Source organism: Sitophilus oryzae, unplaced genomic scaffold (assembly GCF_002938485.1).
Source record: "Sitophilus oryzae breed Bouriz unplaced genomic scaffold, Soryzae_2.0 scaffold_1060_pilon_pilon, whole genome shotgun sequence".
NCBI lineage: Eukaryota > Metazoa > Arthropoda > Insecta > Coleoptera > Curculionidae > Sitophilus > Sitophilus oryzae.
In genome coordinates, this window is record NW_022145683.1 from 1,115,637 (window position 1) to 1,143,025 (window position 27,389).

Here is a 27,389-nt window from a genome sequence, read left to right on the forward strand (position 1 = left end):
TTCTTGTTTTTATTTTCAGAATATGTTATTTAGTTTTCTGTAGAGAATGTGATCAGAGGTGTGTTATGAGAAAGAAGAAAAAAATAATGGTAAAGATTTTTAATTTTTTTATAATGTTTGCTAGGGATGGGCGATAATGGATATTAAAACTACAATAAGTTATTGCAATTCACCTATAGATAAATTTTAGTTACCGATATGTCGTATATAACGATAGTTTTTGTCCATCCCTGATCCTAAGTATCTAGTATAAAAAACAGTCTTATGAAATTTTAAGGAAAAATAAATTTCAGTATTGTCGATAGATATTTGAACATTTCAAAATTAGTGTATAAAAGGTATATTTTCAGTTTTCCTTAAAATTTCATAAGACAACTTTTTTACTTAGGTTTAGACATCGATATTATAATTATAGATATATCGAAGAAAATATCTTAAAACTATCGATAATTATCAATAAACCCACAACTATCGGTAATTAGATATATCGATTGGTGAATTGCGATAACTTATCGATAGGTAAAATCCATTTTCACGCATATCTAGTACATAGTCTGTGGTATTCATTGGGTCAGAATTGAAAGATTTCCTTCAATATGAAGGATTTTACAGTCAAATTTGGCGTCTTGCACGATTAATTATTCTCGGTTCAAGCAGTCATTGAGTGCAGTGGCAGTGGATTAGTAAGCAATGAATTTTTTGAAACATACTTTATAATACTGCTGTCGAGTATCTATCACAGCATTTTTGATCTTGTTATTTTTTTCATGAAAAGTTTATCTAAATATATCGGTGTACAAAAATTACCAGAAATAAGTTTTTAAAAATGTTCTCCTAATTATTAAGTAAGCAAAATACACGAAATTTGGTTATTCTATGGTTTTTCAGTGACAGTTCAGAGGAAGGAGAAAGGCAATAAAACCAAAATAGTTTTCTTAAATTTATTTATTTGGGATTCCTCAAACGTTTTAAACAACGATTTAATCGCTTACACAGTAAAAAGTAAACGTTTAAAAAATATGTAAACACTTTTCAACAATTTTTTCTTCAATTTTAAAAAATCATCAGAGCGATAGCGCAACTTTATATAATGAGAAAATCCGAAAATAAACACATTTAAAAATGAGGGAAAAAACTATAAAAATATTGCGTTATATCAATATTATCAATCGAACTTATATAGACATATTATTAATAAAAACGAGAGACGATATCTTTTTAAGCCTTTTACAATAAATAACGGTTAATAATAATTCACACTGATCAGTCTTTCGAGCGAAGTATAGGGGGAGGGGGCGTGGTAACTTTTACGACTTTTCCGGTTCAGAATGACAAATAAATGACACTTTCTGCGCGTCCGCAATCAGCGGCACGGAACAATTTGACAGACTTTCTGTTGAAGCTTGTTTTGACATTTCTTCATTTGACAAATGTTTGTCAACGCTAGCCTCCGACGAAGCAGGTCTCAGCTGACATATCACGATGTTCTGCGTTTCTTTTATCAGCGGTTTGTCCAGCGTCTCGTTGGACACTTCGATGATGGTCTTGTCATCCAGACTTTTCGTGGCCGGCTTGCACTCGTTGATCGAGTGAAAGAACTGCGACCGCAAGATGGCGGCTTGGGAGGCGAACTTGCGCGGCGGTTTGTTGTCTTCCATGTCAATGTAGATGCTGTCGTTGGACAGGGTGTCTTGCAAAGGGGACGCTTTGCCTACGGTGGGTTTAGAGCAGCGCGCTCTGAAGCTGCAGCTGCTACCGATGCTCGTTTTCTCCGCCTGGTTGGCTCCCATGAAGCTGATGTTGTCGTCGAATCGGACACGTTCTGAAGTACAGTCTTCGGTGGTTACACAGCTGCAAGAATCACTGCCGTTGGCGGTCTGAAAGAAAATGTTTTGTATTATTGTGTACATAGGATTTATAATACAATGATATTTTGCCTATGTTCAATTTCGTGTTGCTTGATATAATGAGGCAAATTCTAAAAACATGAATTCTTGAACATAGGATTTCTAACAGAATTATATTCCTCCTTTGTTCGCCTCTGTAATGTATGATGTAATGGGGCAATACTAAAAATATGAATTTTCGAACATAGGATTATAACCATGATATTCCTATATGTTCAGGGGAACATAGGAGGTATATCAGGAGAGCTATATTGTCTCTGTTGCCTGATGTAGTGAGGCAATAATAAAAATATGAATTTTGGAAGTTCGAAAATTCATATATTTTTTCCTGAGATGATATGATATCTTCCTATGTTCAGGTGATCGTAAGAGGAATATCGGGGGAGCTATTGTCTCTGAGATCTAAATGTCTCTGTTGCCTGATGTAATGAGGTAATACTAAAAAAGTATACGCTCTAGAACATAGGCAATAATAACAAAGTGTGATTTTTCGTCATATATTTGTATGATTTAATATACATTTAAACTATGAATACAGCGTTTGAGACAATATTTCTTTTATGTTCACTTCTTCGTTACCTGATGTAATGAGATAATGATAGAAAAAATACGAATTCTCGAACATAGGATTAATAAAAATTATGTTCATGTTATGTTCAGGTGAACATAGGAGAAATATCAGGAGAACAATACACCTATCGTCTTACATGGGACATCATGTATATTATCATAACACGTACCTTGTAGTTCATCAGACTACCGGCCAAGGCTCTGACACTGGCACCGCCATCATCCAAAATAATGCTCGCGTTCACCGACTCGGTTAAACTGCTCAAACTCAAGCGCTGCGTGGACACCAAGTCCGCTTGAACTTCCAGACGTTGAATAGCTTGGTGCAAACTCCCAGCCAACCCAACCTATCAAAACAAAGTCTAATAAATAAAAAAACTAACAAAAATCGCAATCCTCCTTACCGTGCTCGCGCTTTCTCTATCTACCTCCCTTAGCTGCACCTGGCTGCCGGAAGCCATGCTGAGACTGGCTTCGCCGATGCTGGGGTTCACCGCGTCCTTGGAGCTGACGGCGTCCACCGAGGATGTGTCGGGAGCATCGGGGGTGGGCGCCTCGTCCGCGGCGGGGGATCCACCGCAGCCTCCGCTCCTGCACAGTGACACCGGCACCACGCCGTACACGTAGAACAAGAGGATGGGCACGCCGATGCCCACGGCCAGGCCGGCTAGTAACGGCGAAATCATCACCTGCAAAAGAATCACAAAATGAGTGCCTACTATCTAATATAAGAGTTATTATTTATCCTATGTTCTCCCCTCTGTTGCCTGAGGCAATGACAAAAAGTATATACTCTTGAACATAGGATTTATAATACAATAATAATTCCCCTATGTTCATGTAAATGGCGCGTGATGTAACCCGGCTAAAACACTATTTATCCTATGGTCATCTCTCTGTTGCCTCAAAAATATGAACTCTTGAACATATGATTAAAACCCCAATGATACTAGTTCTATGTTCAACTATGTGCTGATTGATGTAATGAGGCGATACTAAAAATATTGATTCTTGAACATAGTATTTATTTATTACACTATGACCTTCTTCCTATGTACCTCTGCAATGCCTGGTGAAATAAGGCAATAATAAATACTAAAAAATATGAATTCTCCGAAATTCATCTCTGCCTTGCCTAAAGTAATGAGATGAGGCAATATTGAAATTTTCATGTTTTGAACATAGGATTTATAACACAAAATATAGGGTTTCTAACAGTAATATTACACAAATAATGAAATAACAATAAAAAAAATCAATTTGAAATGTAAAATAGAAGGAAGCAATACGAAATTTAATATTAAAAATTAACTTATCTTCAGTGTCCCAGTATGTGACATAGACAGTACATATATCATCCACATAAATCACTTTTTTTTCTTCTACCTCAAGCGAATAACTTTCCCAAATATATATTTTAAAAATATTGTGAAATATTTATTTTTATCATATTATTTTTTATATACTTATTTAAAATCGTATAAATTTAATTAAAATATTGTATGACCTTTAGTCAGAACTGTAAATGCACCTTTTCTGTACTTTTAACAGTGCACAAAAATCGATACTCTATTTTCTAGCATAAAATCATTAGAGATTACTTAGTGAGAAGAATAAAAAGACACAATGTACAAATTTAAAAAGAGACAGGATATAGTTGAGACAAACTAGGAAACGCTGCGTCGCAGGAACAAGACCCAACGGTAAACTAATTAACCCATCTATTTTATTTTGTACGTCGCCGTCCCGTTTCCGTCTAGCCCTTTTGTCCTTTTATGCTTTCGTTGCCAGTGTGCAGTCCTGCAGCGTCTGCCCGTTGCGCCCTTTTATTCCGCCGTTGCCAAACGTACTAATTTATCATAAAGTTCAAGGAAAGAAAAATAGTAATGTAATAAACATTCCTTTAGTCCATTTTTTTTTTCATTATTAGACATTTTTTGGGCAAGTTGCATGATGTCCCATTTTTGTCCCAGGAGTAGAAGTATAAATATGCGGTTTTCACAACATGTGATACTTTTAAGTGAAACTAGATGCTACACACAGATTTGTCCTAGCCCTTTCAGTTCCTGAATTATAGGGCGAATTTGAAATTGTTGCATTTTTCGACTTCCCTCGTACCTCGGTTATCTTAGAACTTATCGAAAAGTTGAAAACTGAATCCAGTAGATTTTTTTAGTGGAATCCAGTGGCGTAACTATTTTTTCGCTGGGTGCTGTCGTTTTCGAAATAAGATTCGAAATTATGTTTTTTTACAGTTTCAAGCGAAAAAACTAGATACGCCACTGGATTCTACATAAAAACTCTACGGGACTCAGTTTTCACCTTTTCGATAAGGTATAAGATAACCAAGATACAAAGAGGGTTAAAAAATACAACATTTTCAAACTCAACCTGTATTTCAGGAACTAAGAGGGCTAAGTCAAATCATCTCTTGGTGCATCTCAAAAGTGGCCACCTCTATAACTTTTTTATTTTTTTAAACCAAACAACGAGATTTGGTATGTTTGTAGTTTGTATATCACAACTTTTAATTTTTAAATGGCACCCTCGGTATTTTTTTTTTACTTTATTCGATAGAAAATGACACTCTGAATAGAATGAATAGAATGACATACCATATGTCAACTTTTGGCATTTTCGCCTATGGTTTATTTGAAATTGTAACATGCGGTCCATGACGACAATTTGACTCGAAATACCAAGTGTGTGGTATCAAATTATTTGTAAAAAAATGCTTTTTGCAAACAAAAATACGATTAAGCAGCTTTTAACGGGCCAGGACAAGACACTAAAAACATTAGACGATCAAATGTATTTTTCCAAGGCTCCTTAATTAAAAATTAGTGTTTTTAACACAACATTGGGACTAATTGAAATTTAAAATACAATTTGTTTTTGAGCAAATATGTCAAAAGTTGTCGATTCAGAGTGTCATTTTCTATCGAACAATGTAAAAAAATACCGAGGGTTCCATTTAAAAATGAAAAGTTGTAGTCATTTCCGGTGAAACAGGAAGCGACCGAAGACAATTGAATACGTCAATCAATCCTAATTTATGTCATATACTAACATACCAAATCTGTTTTTTTTATCTGAAAAAATAAAAAAGTTATAGGGGTGAGCCACTTTGGAGACGCACTCGGTATATGTAGCGTCTTTAGTTTCAGAACTAAAGTAAAACTTTAGTTTCAAAGTAACACGTGACGTGAAAACCGCATCTTTGTACCTCTCCTCGTAAACGAGAAACCCTGTCAAACACACGAAAATGAGACACCATGTACACTTGTCTAAAAAATGTCTAATAATGAAAAAAAAATTCAATTTTAGATATTAATATCAATACATGGCATAATTTTATCGATATTAGTGATGTATCGCACCGAAAATATCGATACAAAAAATCTCTAGTATGGAAAATCGTATCGTGAAAACATCTCTAATCCAGACTACACCTTAATGCGACGAATTCCCGTCCCCCTTGCAGGAGATTAAGCTGCTGTCGGGCCAGGCCTGGCCGTAAATATGACAACAGCGCAACTGAAGCAGCGGTCTCGCGCCCCGTCTAGTCGCAGGCAGATTCCAGTCGAGGCTCCGGGCTGGGCGTCTCCAGGACAGAGTCCAACGGGTGTCCAAAACATAAAAAGTCGTCCAATTCGGCATTTTTTCGCGAATAATCGTGTATTTTGGACAATATGTATAGTTCAAAAAATTTAACATAATACATTTTTGTTTGTATTGGGTTTATGTCTTTAATATATCAAAAAAATTAAAATATTGTGCTACAAATTAAGGTAAATAATAAAATAACATGTGTGATTTATTTTTTTGGTCCACTTCGAAATAATTCTTTTTATATTCCTGCGATAAAAAAAACATAGGGTTGTATCCAAATTTAATGTTCAAATTTTTGTTAATAATTTTAAATTCTTTCTGCAATATGATTTATGAAAAAGTGTTTTAAAAGTTTGTTTAAGAGATTTCATTATTTATTTCATTTAAATATAATCATTTCTAGGGACAGGGAATAAAGAATTCGATATTTTACTCATTAAAAATTTCGTCTAACAATATAAAGAAAGAATAATTATTCTAATAAAATAATAAATATTTTAGCTTCTTCAATAGCTAGCGGGGAATGTATTTTAATAAAAATATCATTTTATTCTGAATTACCACCTTTTTTGTCTGAATTTTAATGACGTTAACATCAGTTTTTTAACAAATTTTAAATATTTATTGAATTATAAGGTATCTCACACCTATCTCTAAAATAAAAAATAATGATTAACTAGCTAATAAAAATAACACAATAAAACATATTATATACACCATTTACACCAACCATTTCATAATATTACATAAAAAACCTTTACATTATGTAGATTTGTTACGCTATGTGGACATCATCAGTAGATGATATCGACACAACTTTATAAAATAATAGTTCAGGATGTTCAGTTGTTTTTTCATGTATAAAAATAAAAAAATATCACAAAAGATATCACAAAGAGAAGTTACAGTGTTTTTTATTGAGATGCTTTTTTCCTTTTTTTTAAATTAAATGTAAATTTTTTTTTTGGCTTATTGCAACTTTTAAAAATCGAGTATTTTTGCATAGTTTCATAAAATAACGTAATTTTACAAAATTGAGTAGACGTCAGTTCTTTAATAGGTCTTTTAACTGACTGTAGTCGGGACTTAAAAAAGTAGAAATCTGTAATAAACACATTAAAATTGCAAAAAAAACAATTATAATAATTCCATTTGTTTGTAATTAGTATAATAATTGTTTATACTGTCCGACACTACATGTTTTAACTAACTCTTTGTTTTAATTTCATTAATATTCAAATAACTATCCGCAAATTATTTTTTTATATACCCGTGTTAGAAAAACCTCCCGTATTTATTGTTATAAAACAATAAATAAATTAATCACGTTCATGATGTTTTAGAATTTATAAAACACAGCCACACCCAGCGGAACTAGTTATTAAAAGTAATTATCTGGTAATTAGTTAATCAAGCAATATCACCAAGAAATTAAGTGGTATAAATTATACTTAATCATGAAGAAATTGTCAAAAAAACTGTATTAAAAATTAGTTAAAATTTGATTTGAACAGAAACACTTTTTAAATAAAAAAAATAAATAAAAGCACTTTTAAAGTGTTGGCAAAGATCAAAAATTATTAAAAAAAATAATTTTTTATCTCATCAAGGAGATCGAAATCGACAAAATATCAAGAGAACTTTTAATCGGCATTAAAAGTATGGAGTGTAGAGATGAGGAGAAATATCTCTTATGAGACTTTATTTAAAAAAGTGGTCACAAAAATGGGAAGAATAAGGGTTCACTAAATAACCACAGTGGCGCTAATAACGCATAAATCTAAAAAATGAAAAGTAACCATAGATAAGAGAATAAAAGTAACATAACCAAACATTACCCAAAAAACCTTTGTTTTTATTTTTTAGAATATAAAACAATTATTTTATATATTAGAAGCTCAGTCTATTGCTGCTTAATAAAAATAGATAATTTATTTCGTGTGACATGAAAATAAAATTTGTATTTTTTTGAAACCCGCGCCTTCACGTCAAATATTTATCTCTTAAGCGCATATTTTAAATTTTAGGTTTTTACTACATCAGCACCATCTTAAGTCATCCTTTTTTAATGACCCCCATTTTTTAATGCACGAAGATATTTCTCCTTACACCTCTACACGCCATAATTAAAAGGTCTACACAATTTTGCTAACAAGAAAAAAAGTCAATGGCGTACATTTTTTAGAAAAATATTCCAGTCATAACACATGTCTCTGGTAAATATTTCTGCAATTTTTTTAGCATTAAAATATGTCGCACATATAGTAACTTTTACCCTCAATATTTCATTCGAATCGCTAAAACCACTCGGAAGAAAATTATTATAATAAATCGATAAAAAAAATGAAGACTAACCCCCTGTATCTACAAACCAAAACAGAATCGGACCTATGTTGATATAAAAAATAAATCTTATTTTTACGTAAACACCCTGTATATTCTGGTAATATAGGATCAGAACACTTGTAGTATGTCCGACAGCGAAGAAGAAAGCAGTGGCGCTACTAGTACGGGTCCGGATTGGCCAGTCACTGAAGAATGGCTTCAAGCAGTGCTCAAAGAACATCACAAAGATCTATCGGAACCTTCAGCCATTGTGGTACTAGATTTCAGTGTAAAACCCGGCTGCGAGACTGGAGAAAGCGTACTGTCTGATATTCTAGCTGTTACTGTCAAGTACTGTCTAAGGTAAGTCATATCTGACAGTTAACACAGTGTCATATTATATAATGTATCTCTGTAATTAAATTCAAGTTTCTATTTACTATTTATAAAAAATAATTTGAAAATAACCAAGTTATGTAACATTGTTTTTTTTTTAAATAATTCTAACATTTTGAGAACCACCGGTTTCAACCGGCTCCCAGTTTATTTGACGTCTTGATTTGTCACATATAAAAGAAAGTATAGACTGAAAGTACTTATACAGGGAGCGCCATTTAAAAAAAATAAATTTTCAGTCATATTTCAAAAATGACAGAACTCAGCAAAAGAATAGTTATGCCACTGGATTCTACGTGAAAAACTCCAAGGAATTCAGTTTTCATCTTTTTGATAAGTTAACCAAGATACGAAGTGGGTCAAAAAATGCAACATTTTAAAATTCGCCCTGTATTTTAGGAACTAAGAGGGCTAGGACAAATCTGTGTGTAGCATCTTTAGTTTCATAAAAAAGTAGCACAGTGATGTGAAAACCGCACCTTTGTATCGATACTCACAAACGAGAAAACCCTTAAAACTCACGAAAATGGGACATCCTGTACAGTGCGTTTTTCTAGAATTATTAGTAATACCACTGATAGAATTAAAATTAATTTTTGTAATGTACTGTGTAGAAAAATAAGATTACTGTGAGGTTATATTATATAACAACAAATATGTAGAATGTGGGCAATGTAGGAGATGGCAACACTGCAGCGCTTCGATAGGTTACAATAAAATAAATCTGCAGCACTAAAAAGTTTTTAAAATAGCCAAAAAATGTCATGAAAAATGTAAAATTTTCAACAATTTCTTTTTTGCTAAAAAAAAAACTTAAAAGGTGCACTTATTTAATAGACACTCTGTATATTATATGTCGCATTCTGAATAGAAAAATGAATATAGAATGTTTTTTAGAGACGATCCAGGTGGTACAGCACACAGTCTAAGCTTCATTATCAAACTGCTACCACAAGATCCCTTCAGTAGGTACTTCGTAACGGAAGCCCAATTTGACTTGAGGGAAATAAAATTTTACACTCAAGTAAGTATAGATACTATTTTGGACCTTTTAAAATTACAATAAAAAATCCTACTGAAAAAATACATAATATTTCTATAAGTAAGCAACAGAAAATATTCAAGTCAAATTATGCCTGTTAATGCCAATTTAAAAAACTAACGACATATAAATATTAATAAAAAAAAGGCCGGCTTAGTTGATTGATGACATGACGAGGGTTATGCGAATAAAACCATTCATGACTCAACATTTAGCGTGAGCTGAAATAATTAAGTAAATATATTCAGACCTATATTAATTGAGGAAACATGTAGAAGAAAATAAAATTTAGAATTAAAAATGTATACATTGTTTTTCTATTTTTAGAAAAACACATTAAAAACGAAATATAACATTTACTTGAAATGTCTACTTCCTCTAGGTTGTACCAGATTTGGAACAGTTCAAAAACGAAGTACTATCAGAAGACACCTCCCCGGACCTGGTACTACCCATCCCTAAATGTTACTACGCCCATTACAGTCCAGGAGAAACAGAACCTGAACCTACACCACCATCATCCGTCCTAGTACTAGAAAACATCAAACCCAATGGCTTTGAATCGGCTGATTTCTCCAAAGGTTTAGACCTAAGACAAGCTAAAGCCGCTGTAGAGGCTATTGCGCAAGTGCATGCCCTGTCACTCACTCTTAAGGTAAATATGACATATACATATAATTAATACTCCTATAAGGGCTATAGTACAGACTTTAAGACAAGAGAATGCGACGGTAACAACACATGCAGAATGCTATAAACAAGGAGAGATAGAGGATATCAAAATCAACCTATCAACTATTATACCGTGCTGGCAACTCTTACTTTTGGGTCGGTATTTACATGTGTGGAAGTAAATCGCATAGGGATCTTATTAAGTCGGAGTGAGAGAAATGCGACGGTGTGCTGTTGCGGCGTTGCAACATATCTCCGGTACGCCTTTCCCTATCAAGTAAAGTAAAATCACGATCGCAAACCGCTTATTTTTAAAAGACTTCGGAAAAGTTCGGATCTTTTTCAAGATGTTTAAATAAAGAAAAATTTGATAGACTTGTTTTTTTTTCATTCAAAATTTAAAAAAAAACATACATCATGTAACTTTTTTATTTATGAAGATTTTCACATACTTTCTGCGAAGAAAATATAGCAAAAATATTAGGAAAGTTTTTGAAAAAAACTACAATCAATTGTTTCTAATGGATTTCGAGATATCGATTTTTGAATTTAGAGTTCTAATAGCGCGACCACTGTCGAACACCAACTCAATTGCAATTATTTTTATCAAAAGTGCAAGTGTTTCTAACTTGCACTTAAAACTTTACAAGCTATAGGGAAAATTATGACTCGTTAATAAATAAACAAATAAAGTATCACGAGACGCAATTAAATCGTGAAGCTGAACACATGATGCACCACCCTTTTCTAGAATTTTAAGTACTGATTGGGTCGACCGGTCGACCGCGACGAATGTGCTATAACCCCTTCCACGTCTCTTAGCAATGTCCACAGTTTCTCGGTTTAATTCATACGTTTGGCAACGTTTTTACTGTTCTCTCTCTGTTCAGTATATTATAAACGCATTGTATTCTTCTTACATACGGAAATCTCGACCCAAGACTAACCTTTGCCAGTCTTTAGTATACTCTAGAAATAATAACAAAGATTGCTCACGCTAAAACCCTTTGTTTCAGATCAACGAGGGTAAACCTTTATCCGAAAAATACCCTTTCTTATTCCAAACGTCACGAGCCTCAGATTCCTACCAGCAATTGGTGGAAAGAGGTCTACCACAACTCTTTCAGTTTCTAGAAAGCAAATCACAACTGAAAGACGTCCTCAACGCACTGAATAACCTCAGACCTCACACCAAAATCATCATAGAAAACCTCCTGGCAGCTGAGGAACCCATGGCACTCATAACCCACACTGATTTTTGGTGTAACAACCTCATGTTCAAAGAGGTTGATGGTGAATGCAAGTGCGCAGTACTGGACTGGCAAATGGTGACTTACAGCAGACCCACCAATGATCTGTCGTTGTTGTTGGTCAGTTCAGTGTCAGCAGAATTAAGGAGAGCTCATACTGACGAGATATTGGACGTTTATTGGGAGAAACTGACTGATACTTGTCGTATGCTCAAAGTTGACGTGGAAGAAAGGCTGGAGTACGATAGAAAGAAGTTGGGAGATGATTTTAGAAAAGGACAGCTGTTGGCTTTGTTGCTGTGTATAGGTGAGTACCAAAAAAAGTTTTCTTTCAATTTACTATGGAACACGAAGACATATACAAACCAGAAGTAAACAAAAAATGCTCTAAGATGCCACTTATTTATTATAAAAAAAAACAAACAAGTGCAAGTCGTACTCGCGCACTGATGGTTCCGTATAAAGACTATATTTTTTATGATTTAATTACAAATAATGTATAGTATTCAGATTTTTTCCTATACTTGTACTATAAAACGGTACTACTTGTCAAATTTCCCAAATACCCTGTCAATTTTGATTCCTTTGAGTGTCGAAATATAATTTTTTTCTTCTTTTTTTTACGTTCACTTAATAACAACCCTTATTTTTTCAGGTTCCGTAGATTTAGCTCTTGGTAACGCTCAAATGGAAGAAAGGCTCATAGAACTACTCAAAGATCTCAACAAGGAAGGTCTTCTCAGCGTTGACGAGGCTGTATCCGAATCTGAATGCTAAAAAACACCTTTTTGGAACTGTCAGTGATATAAAAATGCTGTGAATTTAGTGAAGGACGTTTTTTTGCAATTTCTAGAGCGGATTTCAAGACTTAGGGTTTTAAAATTGAATGAATTTCTAATCTGTTTCTTAAAGAAAAATTATTTTTTAACCGCCTGAATCCGATCCTGAGTATTAGTGTCGCGCGCAGTTGCCAGTTCGTAGTATTTTAAATCGCTTCGAGCATTAAGAAACCGCTTCATTCCGACAACACCGCTTCTAAAAAAATATATTTTATAGTGTTCTGTGCCAATGTTGCATCGGCTATTGTTCTCGCTACATTCTCCACTGTTTTTTGGTTTTATATTATATATTACATATTATAGCAGTTATATACAAATAAAAATATATTCGAATGTATTTAAAGCTTTATTTTTATCATTATTCAATAAAAATACGATAAAAACTGAACCATAATAGTAGAATGTACTAAAAAATAGAAAATACAAAGATTGATACTTGAATTAGCTAGTAGGAAGTAATCGGTTAAACTACAAATGAACACAAAGCTACGTTGTTGAGTTCAAGATCGATATTGCTCGCTAAAAATATAAATTTATCGATACAGAAAGCGTTCTAAGGTCAGTTTTGTGGAATATCCGTAAACAGAGCAGATTGGATAATTTTTCCCGCTCCAACTAACCGATAGGAATGTACAAAAAATATCGATACTTTTTTTTCAAGAAAATATCAATAAAGAATTTTATTTATAAGTAGGAGATCTGGACAAAAGAGACATACTTTCTGTTTACTTTTTTAATGAATTCAAAATAAACGAATTATTTTACTTTTAAAAAATAATGATTACATTGCGAGAACTGCCAGCATCAGACGGGTCCCAGATTATTCGATAACCTGTGTTGCCACATGGACAAGAAAGTATTAACTTCATTGAAAATACTTCGTAATTTGTGTTAAAAAATAAGAACAGTGTATTTTTCTAGATTCTAGATTTATAAGTAATGCCACTGATATAATTAAATTCAAATTTTCGTAATTCGTTATGAAGAAATTTTAAACTTTATTAGAATGTCTTTTCTGTCTACCAATTCGTTGTACATTATTTTAGTTTTCGCGAAATTCATTTTGAGATCTACTTTAGTGCTGCTTGTATTTAGTTCGTTGATTTGTACTTGCAGTTCTTCAGGATTATTGGCAATCAGCGAATCTTAGATGATGAACTTATACAAACACACAGATATTCAGAATGTGGAAAACTTAAAAGGTAGCAACATTGCAAATCTTCGACAACACCGTCAAGATATCTAAAATAACCTGCGGTACTAAAAAGTTTTTTTTTTCAAAATTTTACAAAAATGAGAAAAAAAATTATATTTTAAGTTGGAACAGTTGAAATACTGACTTATTTAAATACTTGGTACATTCCTGGGTAAAATCTCGAATAAAAAACTCATAGGGTTTAGAAAAATTTAAAGAGAAGTTTATCGGAAAGTATAAAATATCGAATCAATACAATATCGATACTTTCTGGAAAACGACATCCCTACTGAACGAGTTCTCTGACCGTGATCGAGTTATTGTCATCGTCTAAGCGTAAAATTGTCATTGAACAACGACCATTGGTCAACATTCTGCGTCATTAGGCATTTCAAGTAAAAAGGTTAACAACATCTCGTTTAATTGTTCATACGTTTCTAATTATTTTGTTGTTTAATTAGATAAATTATTAGTCGCGTTTATATTAATTACATCCACTGTCAATAAGTAAACAATTTATTATTAGTATCTCAGAATCAATAAAATCAAAATTAGTATGTTATCACATTAAAAATTAAAAAAAATATTTTTTTTTCAAATGTTACAAAAGTATTATATTTTACGACATGATTGGCAATATAAAAACGTCATTTTAACGCCTAGACATAAAAATAAAGCACTTTTGCGCCTAAGCACAAAAGTACGAAAGTATATTCAGGGGGGTGACAGTGAAATAGGAAAATTGGAAACAGTCATTAGTGTCATTCCTGTCATTCTCCTCACGACAAGTATGGCCGCCTAGACAAGGACAGCATTGTTTTTGTCTAACTATTGTCTAACTTCACAGTTTAGAATTGACAGATTTCAGTTTCAGAGACAACTTCAGATTTGTTCTAGAACAAATTCGAAAATATTCGACGCCATTTTAATTCATTCCGTTTAGTTTCGTTTTGGAAGTTCAATTTAATATTTCGGCTGAAATTTATAAATATAAAGGTAATAAAGTATATAAAATATAAATTACATGAAGAATCCTGGAGAAAATGACGTTTCTGCAGTAGTAGGTATGTCCCATGTATATCAAAAATAGGTAGTAAATAAACACTGTTTTTACATTTTTTAGATGCAAGAAAATGGTGTTATAATCTCTTTGATCGGCGATTTTTTTGAAAATGGAAACAATTTACAGCAAGGTAAGATCATTTTTAACTATAGCCAACATTAGTTATCTCCAGTATGTGCGATTTATTGTCAATAAAGCAATAAATCGGACTGATAATCTGATTATGTTATCCGACTAAAAGTCTCTTTTTGCATCTTTTTGATTTATAAGCCAGGTTCTTTGGGAATAATGGACGCTTTTTTTAAACAGTTTATTTATATTTTATACCTATTGATATTTTTACATTGTTAATTTTTGTATAAAAAAATTGTTTTTCTGTTTTCAGGTTTTTGTATAAGGCTCCCGTTTTCATGTTCCTGTGTCCGTTTTCTGTCCTTGAAGTTTGCGAATGCGTGTGTTTATTTACAAATTACTGTAAGTCATGCTTATACCTTAACTAATTTACGTTAAAAGTGCATATAATTAACTAATTGGTATTGAAACAATACAATCCTCTATATTTTTATATTTATTTAGTCACGTTGTTCCATATTTCAAATAAATATATGTGAATAAATTATTTTTTGGTTTTATTTATGAAAAGAAAAAATACAAAATACATTTGAACTGAAGGAGGGCCCGCCATTGAATAACCGGAAACGGAAATGAAAATTAAGCCATCATGTCCTTATCATGTCAACCTGTCAATTGGAAAATTAGTTCTCCAGACGACAACTAAGGCTTTCGGTGGCGTATCGTGTTTCCACGATTTAACACAGAGTTGACACTTCTTTCTAGTTAATTATTTTATGAGTATATTATTAAATTGACATAAAGTGTCAAATTCAGTACAACCATAGTTTCTAGATACTAGATACCGCATAATCGAAAAAAAACCGGCGTCAGCGATGGTTATGAACTGAAGATCGCTGTCATTTGATATGTAAAATTATATGGAGAATGTCATCGATCGTCACTTTCATGCCAAATGGACGCAGTTTTTTTTCGATCATGCGGTATAAATATAAATCTTTTTAAAAATTGTTTTCAACGTTTGAAATTGTTTAAAAAATTATTAAGGAAGTATATTTTGTCCCTCATATGAGCTAGGTAAAGCTTTAGGTTATTATTTTCACAGACAATGATTTAAATTACTGTTGTGATACAGAACAAGATATTGAAATTTATAGTGATTAAAACATTAATAAAAATCTATGATTACTCACGGGACATAAAAAAATTTGGATTTTTAAAATTTTGTTTTTAATAGCTTTTTTCTCTGAACCTATACAAAATAAAATACATTAAGTGGAATTAGGAACTTACATGTACTGAACTTAAAATTAATTTGCTATAGCTGTATTACAAGATACAGATATATTTGGGATATAAATAATTTGTTGATTACTCACGGGACATTACTCACGGGGCACTACGATTTTAATATAAATTTTTATTTAGATTCAAAAAAATAACATAATATTTGATAACTAAATACAATAACATTAAACAATATTTGAGTGCTTGGAATTAAACATCTTTCTAACCTCAATTTGATAATTACTAAAATTCCTAAAACTATGAAAACTTGTTGTATTTGGTACTCTTTTAACTAGATTCCATTTTTAATCGAATCTAATTTTAGCTGCTTCAATTTCATCGGAATTTATTAGGATTATATTAATTTTCAATTCTATTAATTTATAATTTTCAATTATATTAATTTTCAATTTTTTAATTCTCGGCATGTTTTTTAAGATACGCTTGCCTTAAATTTTTGTCCGCATTAATTTTGTCTCGATACTTTTTGTGTGACTGCTAACGTGACTGCTAACTCGTGTCTACCTCTCATGATTCTTAATTTTTGCCATCCTTAAATAAAAAGAACCTATGACCGTTATTTTGTATTGATGTTTTCAATAATTATTTTTAAAAAAAGACGATATTAAGTAATACCTAAGTAATAAAACTGGCGATAAGTCTTGTAATGTTAGTAAAATTATGTTTTTTAATATTTTTGGTAAAATAATAAACGCATTTCTTTAAAAGAGCATGTTTACAGCAAAATGTTATGCTGTAACTTTTAACTGATTACTCATGGGACAGTTTAAACAAATTTAAAAAAATATATTTCCAAGAATCTTAAAAAACTAAGTTATATTGACAATACATGTTAGCCAATATACTATAAGTTTGATTCCCTTTATACGGGTTTTCTATAGAAATAACGACAAAAATTTAAAAACTTTTCTTTTTTGATTACTCACGGGACAAAAAGTTGAGCTATATTTGTAATTAAATTAAAGTAATTTTTTCTTACATTTGGCACAAAAATACACCAGTGCACAAACGCTTGACAACAGTAAATGACGCGCACCAGGCTCAGAGCTAGCATTCTTTTGTTTTTCCATGACAACTCTTCATATAAAATGCAATTATTAAAGATTTCTTGCAAACTAATTCTAATGCAAACTATTGCAAAAAAATTCTAATGATTTATCCCTAAATTTTTTCGCGAAATCTGGCTAACTTAGATAATATAAGATAATTTTTTAAGAAATTCGATTCTTTTTGAGGCGTATGATGAGAGTTTTTTCAGTAATTTAATCACTTAAAATATATAAGAAAATTAACGTCGTACATGGAAAATTGCCCTTCTATGGATACAACTGACTACCGTTAGCTGCTGCTAGCATATTCTATAAATTATAATTGTTTTTTTAGACATTGTGAATGATGGCCAGCTCTGAATAATAAAGTATAATTAAAACGACAATAGTATAATTAACACACTAAAATGTTGAAACAACATGAAATCATTTTGATAACATCGCAAATATGTTTTCTTTTTTATATATATATAAATTACGTTAGTTTGACATTTAAAACATTGAGAAATTCGCCTGCAAAAAGACGCTACTATTGATTCGTCCATCTTTTTCGTTAAATTGGGGTCACAAACGGCAACCGCTTTAGGGAACACAGGCTTTCGTCGATTTAAACCCTAATCTTCAGCTTTATATTGACCTACTTTAAGTTTTCTGAAGGAATATCGTCGTTATTTTCTAGCCCTTAGGATATATTACTATACAAAGGAATTGGGAAAAGCTTCACATATAAAAATCGTCAAAAAAGACTAGCTATACACATTTATTTCTCTTCATTAAATAGAAATTGTTATTTATCGTCAAACTGTACGATTTCTATATTTTTTAATAAATAATTAAATTCTGTTAAAAAATGCGATCCTGTATTAATTAAAAGTTTCTTCGTCGATTACGTTCAATTTCTAACCTTGTTTTTAATGCCAGGATGAAAATAAGATGAACACTATAGTTGTATTGATCGATTTCACAAATAAAGTAAAAATTTGTGAATTAGAAAAAAAAAACAAATAAGAAAAAACGACGTCAGTGAATTGACATAATTCGCCAAAATTTAGTATAAAAATATTTATGCATTTTACTGATTTGACAATTGGCAATTCAGTGATGGAAAACAAAAAATTATACTGGCTTACAAATGTCTGACATTGTAGGTACAAAAAACTACTTAAATAACAAATAACGAAAGTACTTACAGAAGCGATTACACCACCAACTATAGCGGCATTACGTCTATGTTTGTTTGCAGTCTTATATCGGGCGTAGAGCTTTTTACCAACCCAAACCGGAATGCCTGAAATAAGAAAAACACCCTGTACAATATCTACCAATGAAGATAATACAATTGGAGTACATACTAGGTCTGGTCACATCATCTGCGTGGTCTGTATATTAATGCACGCGACAGAGATATATATATATAAATGACTGGTTAACAGAGAGAGACCCTAAATAAAAAGCGGCATACAATGTTGCCAGTTTTTACGTTTGTAGGAAAATGCGTGTAGAAAAAAAAACTATTTTAAAAACTTTCATGTATACTACTGAAATGAAAGTAACATATCTAAGCTAAATATAAGCTATTACAGCTGTAGAAAAATAAGTAACTAATTGTGATAAATAAAGTTTCAACCGTAGATGCAACATTTTCCATAAACACCTACTTGTGCGGTTTGAACTTGAATAAATGTGTCACACCAACTTTTATCTCTTTTTAATACATTTGATTTTCTATTAAGCTGTCTACATCACTGTCTTACACATTAAAATCCAGACCACGCAGTTTCAATGACCAGATCGGTATATTTGCAAATGAGGATTCACAGGATCTGTTATCAGTCTAGTGACAGAGTTATCTACCGTTTTAATTGAAAAGTAATATTTCATACAGAGTTTTTAAAATATATATAACTGTTTTATAATATATTGTGGTGTTGTCAATTACATAAATTCTAAATCGATTATGAAACTAAAATAGATCTATTTGTAAGCTGTACTTACCTATTATCATAGCAGGTACCGTTATGCCTGCGACTAGAGCTATACCTATAGGAGCACCAACTAAAGTACCGAGTTGCCATAGAATTTTCTTCTTCCTGGACCATGGTTTTTTGCCCCAGAAAGTACATCCTGATGGACTGAAATTTGTAGGAAAAAAACAAATAATATAACAACGAACATACAACTTTTAATTAATAAATATATACTCCAACAAAAGATGATAATTGCGTTGGCATATCTTCTTTAGAGTGATACGCTATATGTCTGTGTAAACCTGTACAGTCATCGGCCAACGATACGTTATATTTTGTCGTACTCCCGGCCCTTGGGCCAACCAAGTTGGACGTGTGCAGACCGATTAGGTACGTAATGATGACGTAACGATCGTTGTACAGACTGTATGTACTGTATAAAAAAGAAGAAATAATTTATTGGACAAGCCTAGAACAAGATTAGCCATGAGACATGACTAAAACATGACTAATCTTGCTGTGGGCTAATGGTCTCATGGCTAATCTTGCTGTAGGCTTGCCCAATAAATTATTTCTACTTTTTTATTACAGTCCCCACGATAACATCTTCTGTTTATTGTACTCTATAATACAGTAGATACAGTACGTGGTCTGGTGTACAGACTAGGTACTGTATAATGAATTGTAACGTTAATATGTGGATTGTTCAAGTTAGTTTTATTAACAAACGGCGTTGTTTACCTTAGAAAATGTAAATCGTTTATTTCTTTCATGCACAGCCAACAAAATTCTGCCCCGCACACAGCGCACATCATGTGATTGCAGGACCCGTCGTCCATCTTCACTATTAGTACCTGGCATCGCGGGCAAGGTTTTATATCATCTCCTGAAATTAAACATAAATTATAGAACGAAGAAATTTTTGATAAAAGAATAAAAAAAGGTCTATTATCAACTTATACAGGGTGTTTTATAAGTATGCAATGGAAACTCGAAAATTAGAAGAGATTCAAAGTTGATTAAATTCAGAGATATGGAGGTAGAAAGAATGAACTTCGACGAGTGTGTTTCCTAGATACCATCATCAACAATTTTTCTAAATATCGATATTGATATTTATAATTTTTATTTCTTACTAAATTAATATAAGCTTATATATATAGTCATCGCTCCCTTGGAACATTATTAACGGAAATAAAGATGCCGTAATTCCCACTACCTTTTATAGGTAACAACCATGAAATACAATAGAGATTTTGAGTAATAATATAAGATGTAAGTGGACACTCATCTAACTACTCTAATAATTTATTCACAGTATTAATGTCAGATATCATAAATTTAGAACAGAACAGTTTCATCGACATCCGCTGCTACAATATTTTTCTATCCAAGTCACTAAAGGTATTTTTTATATACCTTTTCGCAAATGGACTCACTTTTAAGTGGAAGTAACGCTTGTGGTGCTTCTTCAGGTTTCTGACAGGTCTTCTTCTTCACGTTTTTTGACAGAAAAACTGAACTCTACTGACAGCAACTGTCAATTATATAAAGAGATTATTTAATATAATAGTAATCTGGTAACAAACAAAAGTTCCTAACACCAGCGTTAATACAAATATACCGGAAGACTAATGAATGCAACATGTGTCGTTTTAAAATGGGATACTAAATTCAAGTATACTAAATTCAGTAAGAAATAAAATTATCTATGTACTACGGGAATTATACGTGTTAATAACCTCGGGTAATTATTGTGGCAGAAACTTTGTATGTACTTATAATGCCTTTGATACATAAATAACTATTAATTAGTTCTTATTTATTGAAATACATTTCCCCGATACAAATACCCAATAAAAATTTCCTTCTTGTATTCAAAACAAAATTGAAAATTGTTTACATGCTCAAGTTATTTTTAAACTACACACTATACTAAAATATTCTAATACCGATACTTTTAAGTTAACGATGTTTGTGTGAGATATTAAAAAATAAAATTGTTTTTGTGCATATGGAAATTTATAATTAGTTTATTTACTATTTAATTACTTTACAGTTAATTTATTACGTTTCGTCATTATTTTAGATGTCAAAAATAACTTCAAACTACATTGTAGTTATTATTGAATTACGTACATATTATGTTGTTGAGTTAAGTACTAGAACTCGAGGATGAATTTTTAATAAAAAAAATAACATAAAACCATAATTTTTTTTACATCCACCATTTTTTTTGCCAAAATATTGCCAATATTGTGTTGTATTTTCCATGTTACTTAGTATACCTATAAATGATGTTTTTATAAGTATACTATAGGTATTAATTAAGCGTCTATTACACTGTTCGGGTCGCTCTCAGGGGTCGGGTAAAGCGGGCGCCTGGCCGAAGGAAATATATAATATATTTCAAAAATCTGCCTAAGGCTTAGCCCGATCCTATCGTGTTAAGCCACACTCAAAATTCCAAACACACATGCTTTGATTAAGGCTTGATTAAGGTTTGTAGAGCTTCAGCATCTGCCATAAAATAGCGAGCAATTATTTGTTATATATAAATTATCTATTATATCACTGTAATCACAAAACTTCAATCTACTTCCGTATTGTAACGGAATTTTAAATTTTGTCTTTATTTTCGGGAAAATTTAGTCCAAACATAAGGAATATTTTGCTGATGTGTGACCATCAAAATCTTAAAAATAAAGAAGTTGTCTAAAAATGTGCTACAGTAAGGATATAGTATAATCCTTTATCTTTAATTTCCTTCTTCACTTGTGTAAAAATACCTAGCCAGTTTTACATAAAACTTTAAATGCCGAACGCTTATTTTGCTATAATAAATCTAGTGAAATGGACTCTTAAGGGTTTATGATAAGGTGTGAACTTACTATCTAGACTGTAGGCGATCGAGGACGAACGAATATTGGGCGATCGCTGCGCCCTCGCCGCATCACACGTCTGATTGGGATGCCACTCGGCCTTGCAGTGGTAGCAAAAGTAGGAATCGCAGCCAGGCCGCTCGCAGCGCAGCTTCGGGCAGCTGGCGCACTCCGACGCGATAACGGCGAAGCTACAGTCCGGAGCCGGACACCACCTAGAAGGAAAAAAAGGAAATTTAAGGAAAAATTTAAAAAAAAATGTGATAAATTTTAGGACTATAAAAAACGCGTACTAAACAACTACATCACTCACCTTGTGTCAGGATCAACTGCCAGCACCCTGCGTACCATGAAATCTTCATATTTCTCAAACAACGCCGGGTTGTTCAATATATCTCTGATTTCTACAAAAAATAACAAGGCTGATAAATAAAAAACTGACACGAGTTGAATATTATAAATTATAAGCACCGCTTCCCGATACGATTTGTACAAAATGTACAGGATGAGTCAACGATAGAGTAAAGTCCACTATCTCATTTGTTTCGAGGTTTACAAAAAAATATTAAATATAAAAGTTATAGGGACCGTTAAGACACACATTTTAAAATTATTATAGAGTATACGGTGGCGAATACAACATATATGTTTTTGGTTTGGTTTGGTTTGGTTTAAATGCAACAACCTATTTTTTTTATTTTATTTTTAGTCTGCGTAAAATTCCATAACTTTTATATATATAATGTTATACACCTAAAATTAATAGTTTTTATAATATTTAAATTTGTTTAAACAAATGTTAGATTGCAGTGTGGTAAAAAATTGTCAGTGATGCCATTATTTCTGACGTTGGACAACTAAAATTTGGTAGAATTTTTTAGAGATATAGAAAAAGACATATGTATAGATATTTTAATTAGATGCTACAGGGTGTTCAAAATATATTTATGAATTTCAACTACTTAAAATTAAGAAATTTCAAATATTTTAAATGGTACACCCCATATATTATTTTGTTTCTGATAGATTTTACAAAATTCTTCAACTTTTATTAAGAATGTCATACACCTATTTTTAATAGGTTGCGATTTATTCCATTTTTTTCTATTTTTACCCATATTTTTAATACAATTACGCTATAACATCATAGTTACCATGACAAAACAAAAATATTATATACCGATATTACAATATTATAAGTATTATAATTCATGTGTGTATATTATAAGTGATATACAGTACGTCTGTCCGTTCTGTAGCTACGGGGTATCCGTGAGAGGGGAAACGGTATTCTCTCGATGTTTTTCGTAGAAAAATAGACGACGCGTCCCATCAATAAAAATTCAACAAATTTGCAAGTAGCCAATAAAATGAGTGGGCGGAGCGATTTGCGGTGACGCACTCGTCAAATCGACGTGTAAAATATATTGCTGTTTATTTAAATGTTTTTTGTCCGCATTCCTTTCATAGACACAGATCCAGCAGATGTACTGTACATCAATGTATTATATTATAATATCGAAGTCGATCAGACTGACTGTGACTAAATGAGCGTAAACCTGCCTTGGCGACTGATCAGTGTTAATGGGTCAGCCCATTTAATTTGCATTGAGGCATCACATGAAAACAGTTTTAATTATAAACGTTTTGTTCTTTTTTTGTGCGTCTCGCCTAGTTTGATTTTCATGCGTCCGTTATCCGTTGATACTATGGTCCGACGACGGCGACGCGCGACGCTCTGATTGGTCATAGCGTTTTCACGCCACTTTTCATCCGTAATTTTTTTACTCCAGCCCGTCAACGGAGAAAGATCGTACCAAAGATCGTACGATAACGGACGTTTTGACAAATTTAATCTAACCTTAATAAAAATATAGTAGTACAAGAGCTAACAACGTCGGAAAAAAAAAGAATTTCTCTCCTGATCAAAGTGCGGGAAATCTGGCTATCGATAGACTACTGCGGTACATTACTGCGCATCACATGTGTATAGAATATCCCATTTTCGTGTGTTTTATGGGATTTCTCGTATACGAGTAGAGATACAATGTGAATTTCACATTACTTTTAATAAAATTTACTTTTATAAAAATAAATATGCTACACATAGGTTGGCCCTAGCCTCCTTAGTTCTTGAAATACAGGGCGAATTTGTGACGCGTAGTAGTGAACAGATGTTAATACAAATATGATGCGCAGTAGTGAACGCAAAGTCTACCGGCAGCCAAACGGTCCTCGCTCTGTTCAGAAGAGCATAACAAAATATATTTATTAAAGAACCAGTTTTCTTAAAATTATCTGTCGAAAACCTTGCGCTAGCTCTTAGACTATAAGTAAAATAGCTAAATCGTTATTGAAATGAAAATATAAAATGACACCAATCACATGCAAATCGTACATCCGATGAACGGAAGCATGAAGATGCAATAAATTTAAAATGTGCGTAATTTTCTAACCAAGTTTTTAAATTCGTCATCGTATCGTCGGACAACGGATGCATGAAACTCAAGCTTAAAGCTTTGTCCACGAAAGATAGGGAACTATCGAAGAAAGAAAACTCACCATTAGGATGCATCGGCTCCAGACATTCCGGACAGGCTATACAGACGCGAGATTCCGTGATTTCCACACGCAGGTACTGCTGAAAACAGGAAATACATGCCCGATGACTGCAACCGCTCAATTCGCAAAAATCTTCGGGTGAAAGCTCGGCAAGACATAGAGGGCATTCCCAGAAATGGCCAGCTTCTGTACTCTGCAAAAGAAAAGAAAAAATTATCAGTATTAAATAAATAATATCATAACAAGACATGTCTTGTTGTGAAAAGTCTTTAAACTAAGAAATATTCAGCGCTATTGACAACACTGGAGAGCTATGCTAAATATCTTAAAGTCAATTAGAGTAGATGTGATTAAATTAGATTTTTGAGGTGTTCCACTGCGACCTTTCCAGATCTTACATTACATTCTCCAGTCCTATCGTTTTCAAAAAGTCTAGCAACTTGGAGACTGAATCTTCCATATAGCTGTTTGTCAATAGTCTATCATTGTCCAGTACAAAGAAACGCATATTTATCAGGTTGTCGCACATAAAATGTGTTCTGTCGTTTCTTCTTTAGACTGACAAAATTTGCACATGGCTTCGTCCGTCAATCGCATCAGTTTTAGATGCCTATTCAGCTTACAATGACCTATTACTTATAGTCTTTGCTTACCAAGGCTGCTGTGAATTTTGGTGAAATTTTTAGCCTGTCTCTGCTTTTTTCGTCTACACGTCAAGGTTTTACTTGATACATTTTGACTGAACAGGTAAAACGTTATGTGTGGACGGGGCTTTAGATTTGTCTGTTTAGGTATATTATTTCACTTTTTATTTGGATCTGGCATAAAATATGTTATTTAGTTTTTAAACTATGTATACAGAGTGGTCCGAACTGTATTCCGAAAACTTCGGCAGCATATTCTGCAGATAAAAATAAGTAAAAAACTTCGTATAAATGTATATCCTAAAATGCTTAGTTTCAGAGATACATTATTTGGATGTCATTATTTGGATGAAAACTGGTGTCTGGAAGTTTCTCAACATGCGAAATTTGATTTTGATATCAATATGCCTCCTACTTGTAGAGGGCACCACCTACATATTTTTTAACTGATTTGAAGAGTAATAACTTTTCGTCTGTACCTGTATAAAACTACTGAGTAAAAAAATATACATGTACGACGTTTTCTACGTAAACAGGTCTTTTGGTAAAAATCGCTACGAGCAACAGTTCTCAACATATTTAGAATGAAATTAGTCAATACTTATACATGTCATTATTGACAAAAAGTAAACATGTTGAGTAAATAGTTATTTGACTGAAGTAATAAATTTGGGAACTTTTTATTTTTCGAATTATATATATATATATATATAGATATATAGTATAGCAAAGTTATATATATATATATATATATATATATATATATATATATATATATATATATATATATATATATATATATTGTTATTATATAGAAAGAAATTCCATAAGCAAGTCCATTAGAAAGATTAGTCATGTACATGACTAAAACATGGACTACCCGTAGACACTCAGTGTTTCTGCCTTCCGGCTTCATCAATACGGGAGGAATCAGCAACGATGAACTAGCGATCCTGAAAAGAGAAAGAAAAGGAGAAGCAAACGAGTACTTGAAGTTGTTACTACCGAAACCGCCGCGGAGGCGTTCCAACACACCTCGCCGCTATCACCCTGTGTCTACGGGTAGTCATGTTTTAGTCATGTATCATGACTAATCTTTCTGTGGACTTGCCCAATAAATTTCTTTCTTCGTTTTTTTATAGTTTCCACGATAACTTCCTTTGTTTATATATATATATATATATATATATATATATATATATATAAAGCGGGGGTCCTACAGCTTCTGCCGCATCCCGCATTTCGACCTCCATATTGTTCGATTTTGCCATTCTTCCTGGTTAATAATAGCTCTATCTCTCATGTACTGGTCTACTCCATCTAAGCACGTAGTTGTAGGTCTTCCTCTTTTCCTTCTGCTTTGTGGACGATACTCCATTGCACTTTTTGGCCATCTTTCCCCTCCCATTCTTTTTACGTGCCCATACCATAGTAGCATAGTAGCTGTCTCGATTCGATGTTGTCGGTGCTGGTATATATTCGCCTTGTTCTTTGCCTGATCTCCTCATTTCTAATGTGCTACATCCTTGATATTTGACATGCTCTTCTGAGAAAGTCCATCTCCACTGACTCGACCATCCTTCTTTCTTTTGATGTAAATTGCCAGCATTCGGCACCGTGTGTTAAAATTGGCTCTACGATTGCTTTTTTTCAAATTAATCATGTTAAATAATGATAAAACAGTTTCTGTTGAACTTTTAGCACAAAAACATTTCAAATTTATGATTTCAGTCTAATAACTATTTAGTCAACATGTATAATTTATGTCAATCATGACAGGTATTAATAATTTCGATTCTCAATATCTCTAGAAACCTCGGTAGCGATTTTTACCAAGATACCTTTTTTAGGTAAAAAGCATCGAAAATGTATATTTTTTTACTCAGTAGTTTTATACAGGTACGGACAAAAAGTTATTACTCTTCAAACCAGTTAAAAATATGTAGGTAGCGCCCTCTACATGTAGGAGTCATATTGACATCAAACTCATATTTCTCATCTCAAAAATTATTTGGAATAAATCGAAATAAAAGT

At 32.5% G+C, this 27,389-nt stretch overlaps 2 protein-coding genes across 5 annotated transcripts in view; one reads left to right on the top strand and one right to left on the bottom strand.

Moving 5' to 3' along the window:
- Window positions 1–19: 19 nt before the first annotated feature.
- LOC115877616 lies at window positions 20–12,940 on the top strand. Of its 3 annotated transcripts, none has more exons than XM_030893880.1 (6): window positions 20–89; window positions 8,559–8,777; window positions 9,708–9,834; window positions 10,235–10,507; window positions 11,541–12,081; window positions 12,430–12,940. In XM_030893880.1, the coding sequence occupies exons 2-6, from the start codon at window positions 8,560–8,562 to the stop codon at window positions 12,549–12,551; spliced, it is 1,281 nt and encodes a 426-aa protein (XP_030749740.1). In that variant the 5' UTR covers window positions 20–89; window position 8,559; the 3' UTR covers window positions 12,552–12,940. The 3 variants fall into 3 exon arrangements, with proteins under 3 accessions (XP_030749740.1, XP_030749724.1, XP_030749733.1); XM_030893864.1 differs by lacking the exon at window positions 20–89 and adding an exon at window positions 6,025–6,268 and having other exon boundaries at window positions 8,542–8,777; XM_030893873.1 differs by lacking the exon at window positions 20–89 and adding an exon at window positions 6,025–6,268.
- LOC115877607 (E3 ubiquitin-protein ligase RNF19A-like) overlaps window positions 943–27,389 on the bottom strand; it is a 62,938-nt gene continuing 36,491 nt past the window's right edge. For both annotated transcript variants that reach the window (XM_030893854.1, XM_030893859.1), the window contains exons 4-12: window positions 24,712–24,904; window positions 22,463–22,553; window positions 22,159–22,364; window positions 20,009–20,153; window positions 19,296–19,432; window positions 18,491–18,588; window positions 2,882–3,166; window positions 2,648–2,824; window positions 943–1,877 (exon numbers count right to left, since the gene is read on the bottom strand). In XM_030893854.1, the coding sequence (XP_030749714.1) occupies window positions 1,308–1,877; window positions 2,648–2,824; window positions 2,882–3,166; window positions 18,491–18,588; window positions 19,296–19,432; window positions 20,009–20,153; window positions 22,159–22,364; window positions 22,463–22,553; window positions 24,712–24,904 (1,902 nt within the window). In that variant the 3' untranslated portion in view covers window positions 943–1,307. The remainder of the gene's footprint in view (window positions 1,878–2,647; window positions 2,825–2,881; window positions 3,167–18,490; window positions 18,589–19,295; window positions 19,433–20,008; window positions 20,154–22,158; window positions 22,365–22,462; window positions 22,554–24,711; window positions 24,905–27,389) is intronic.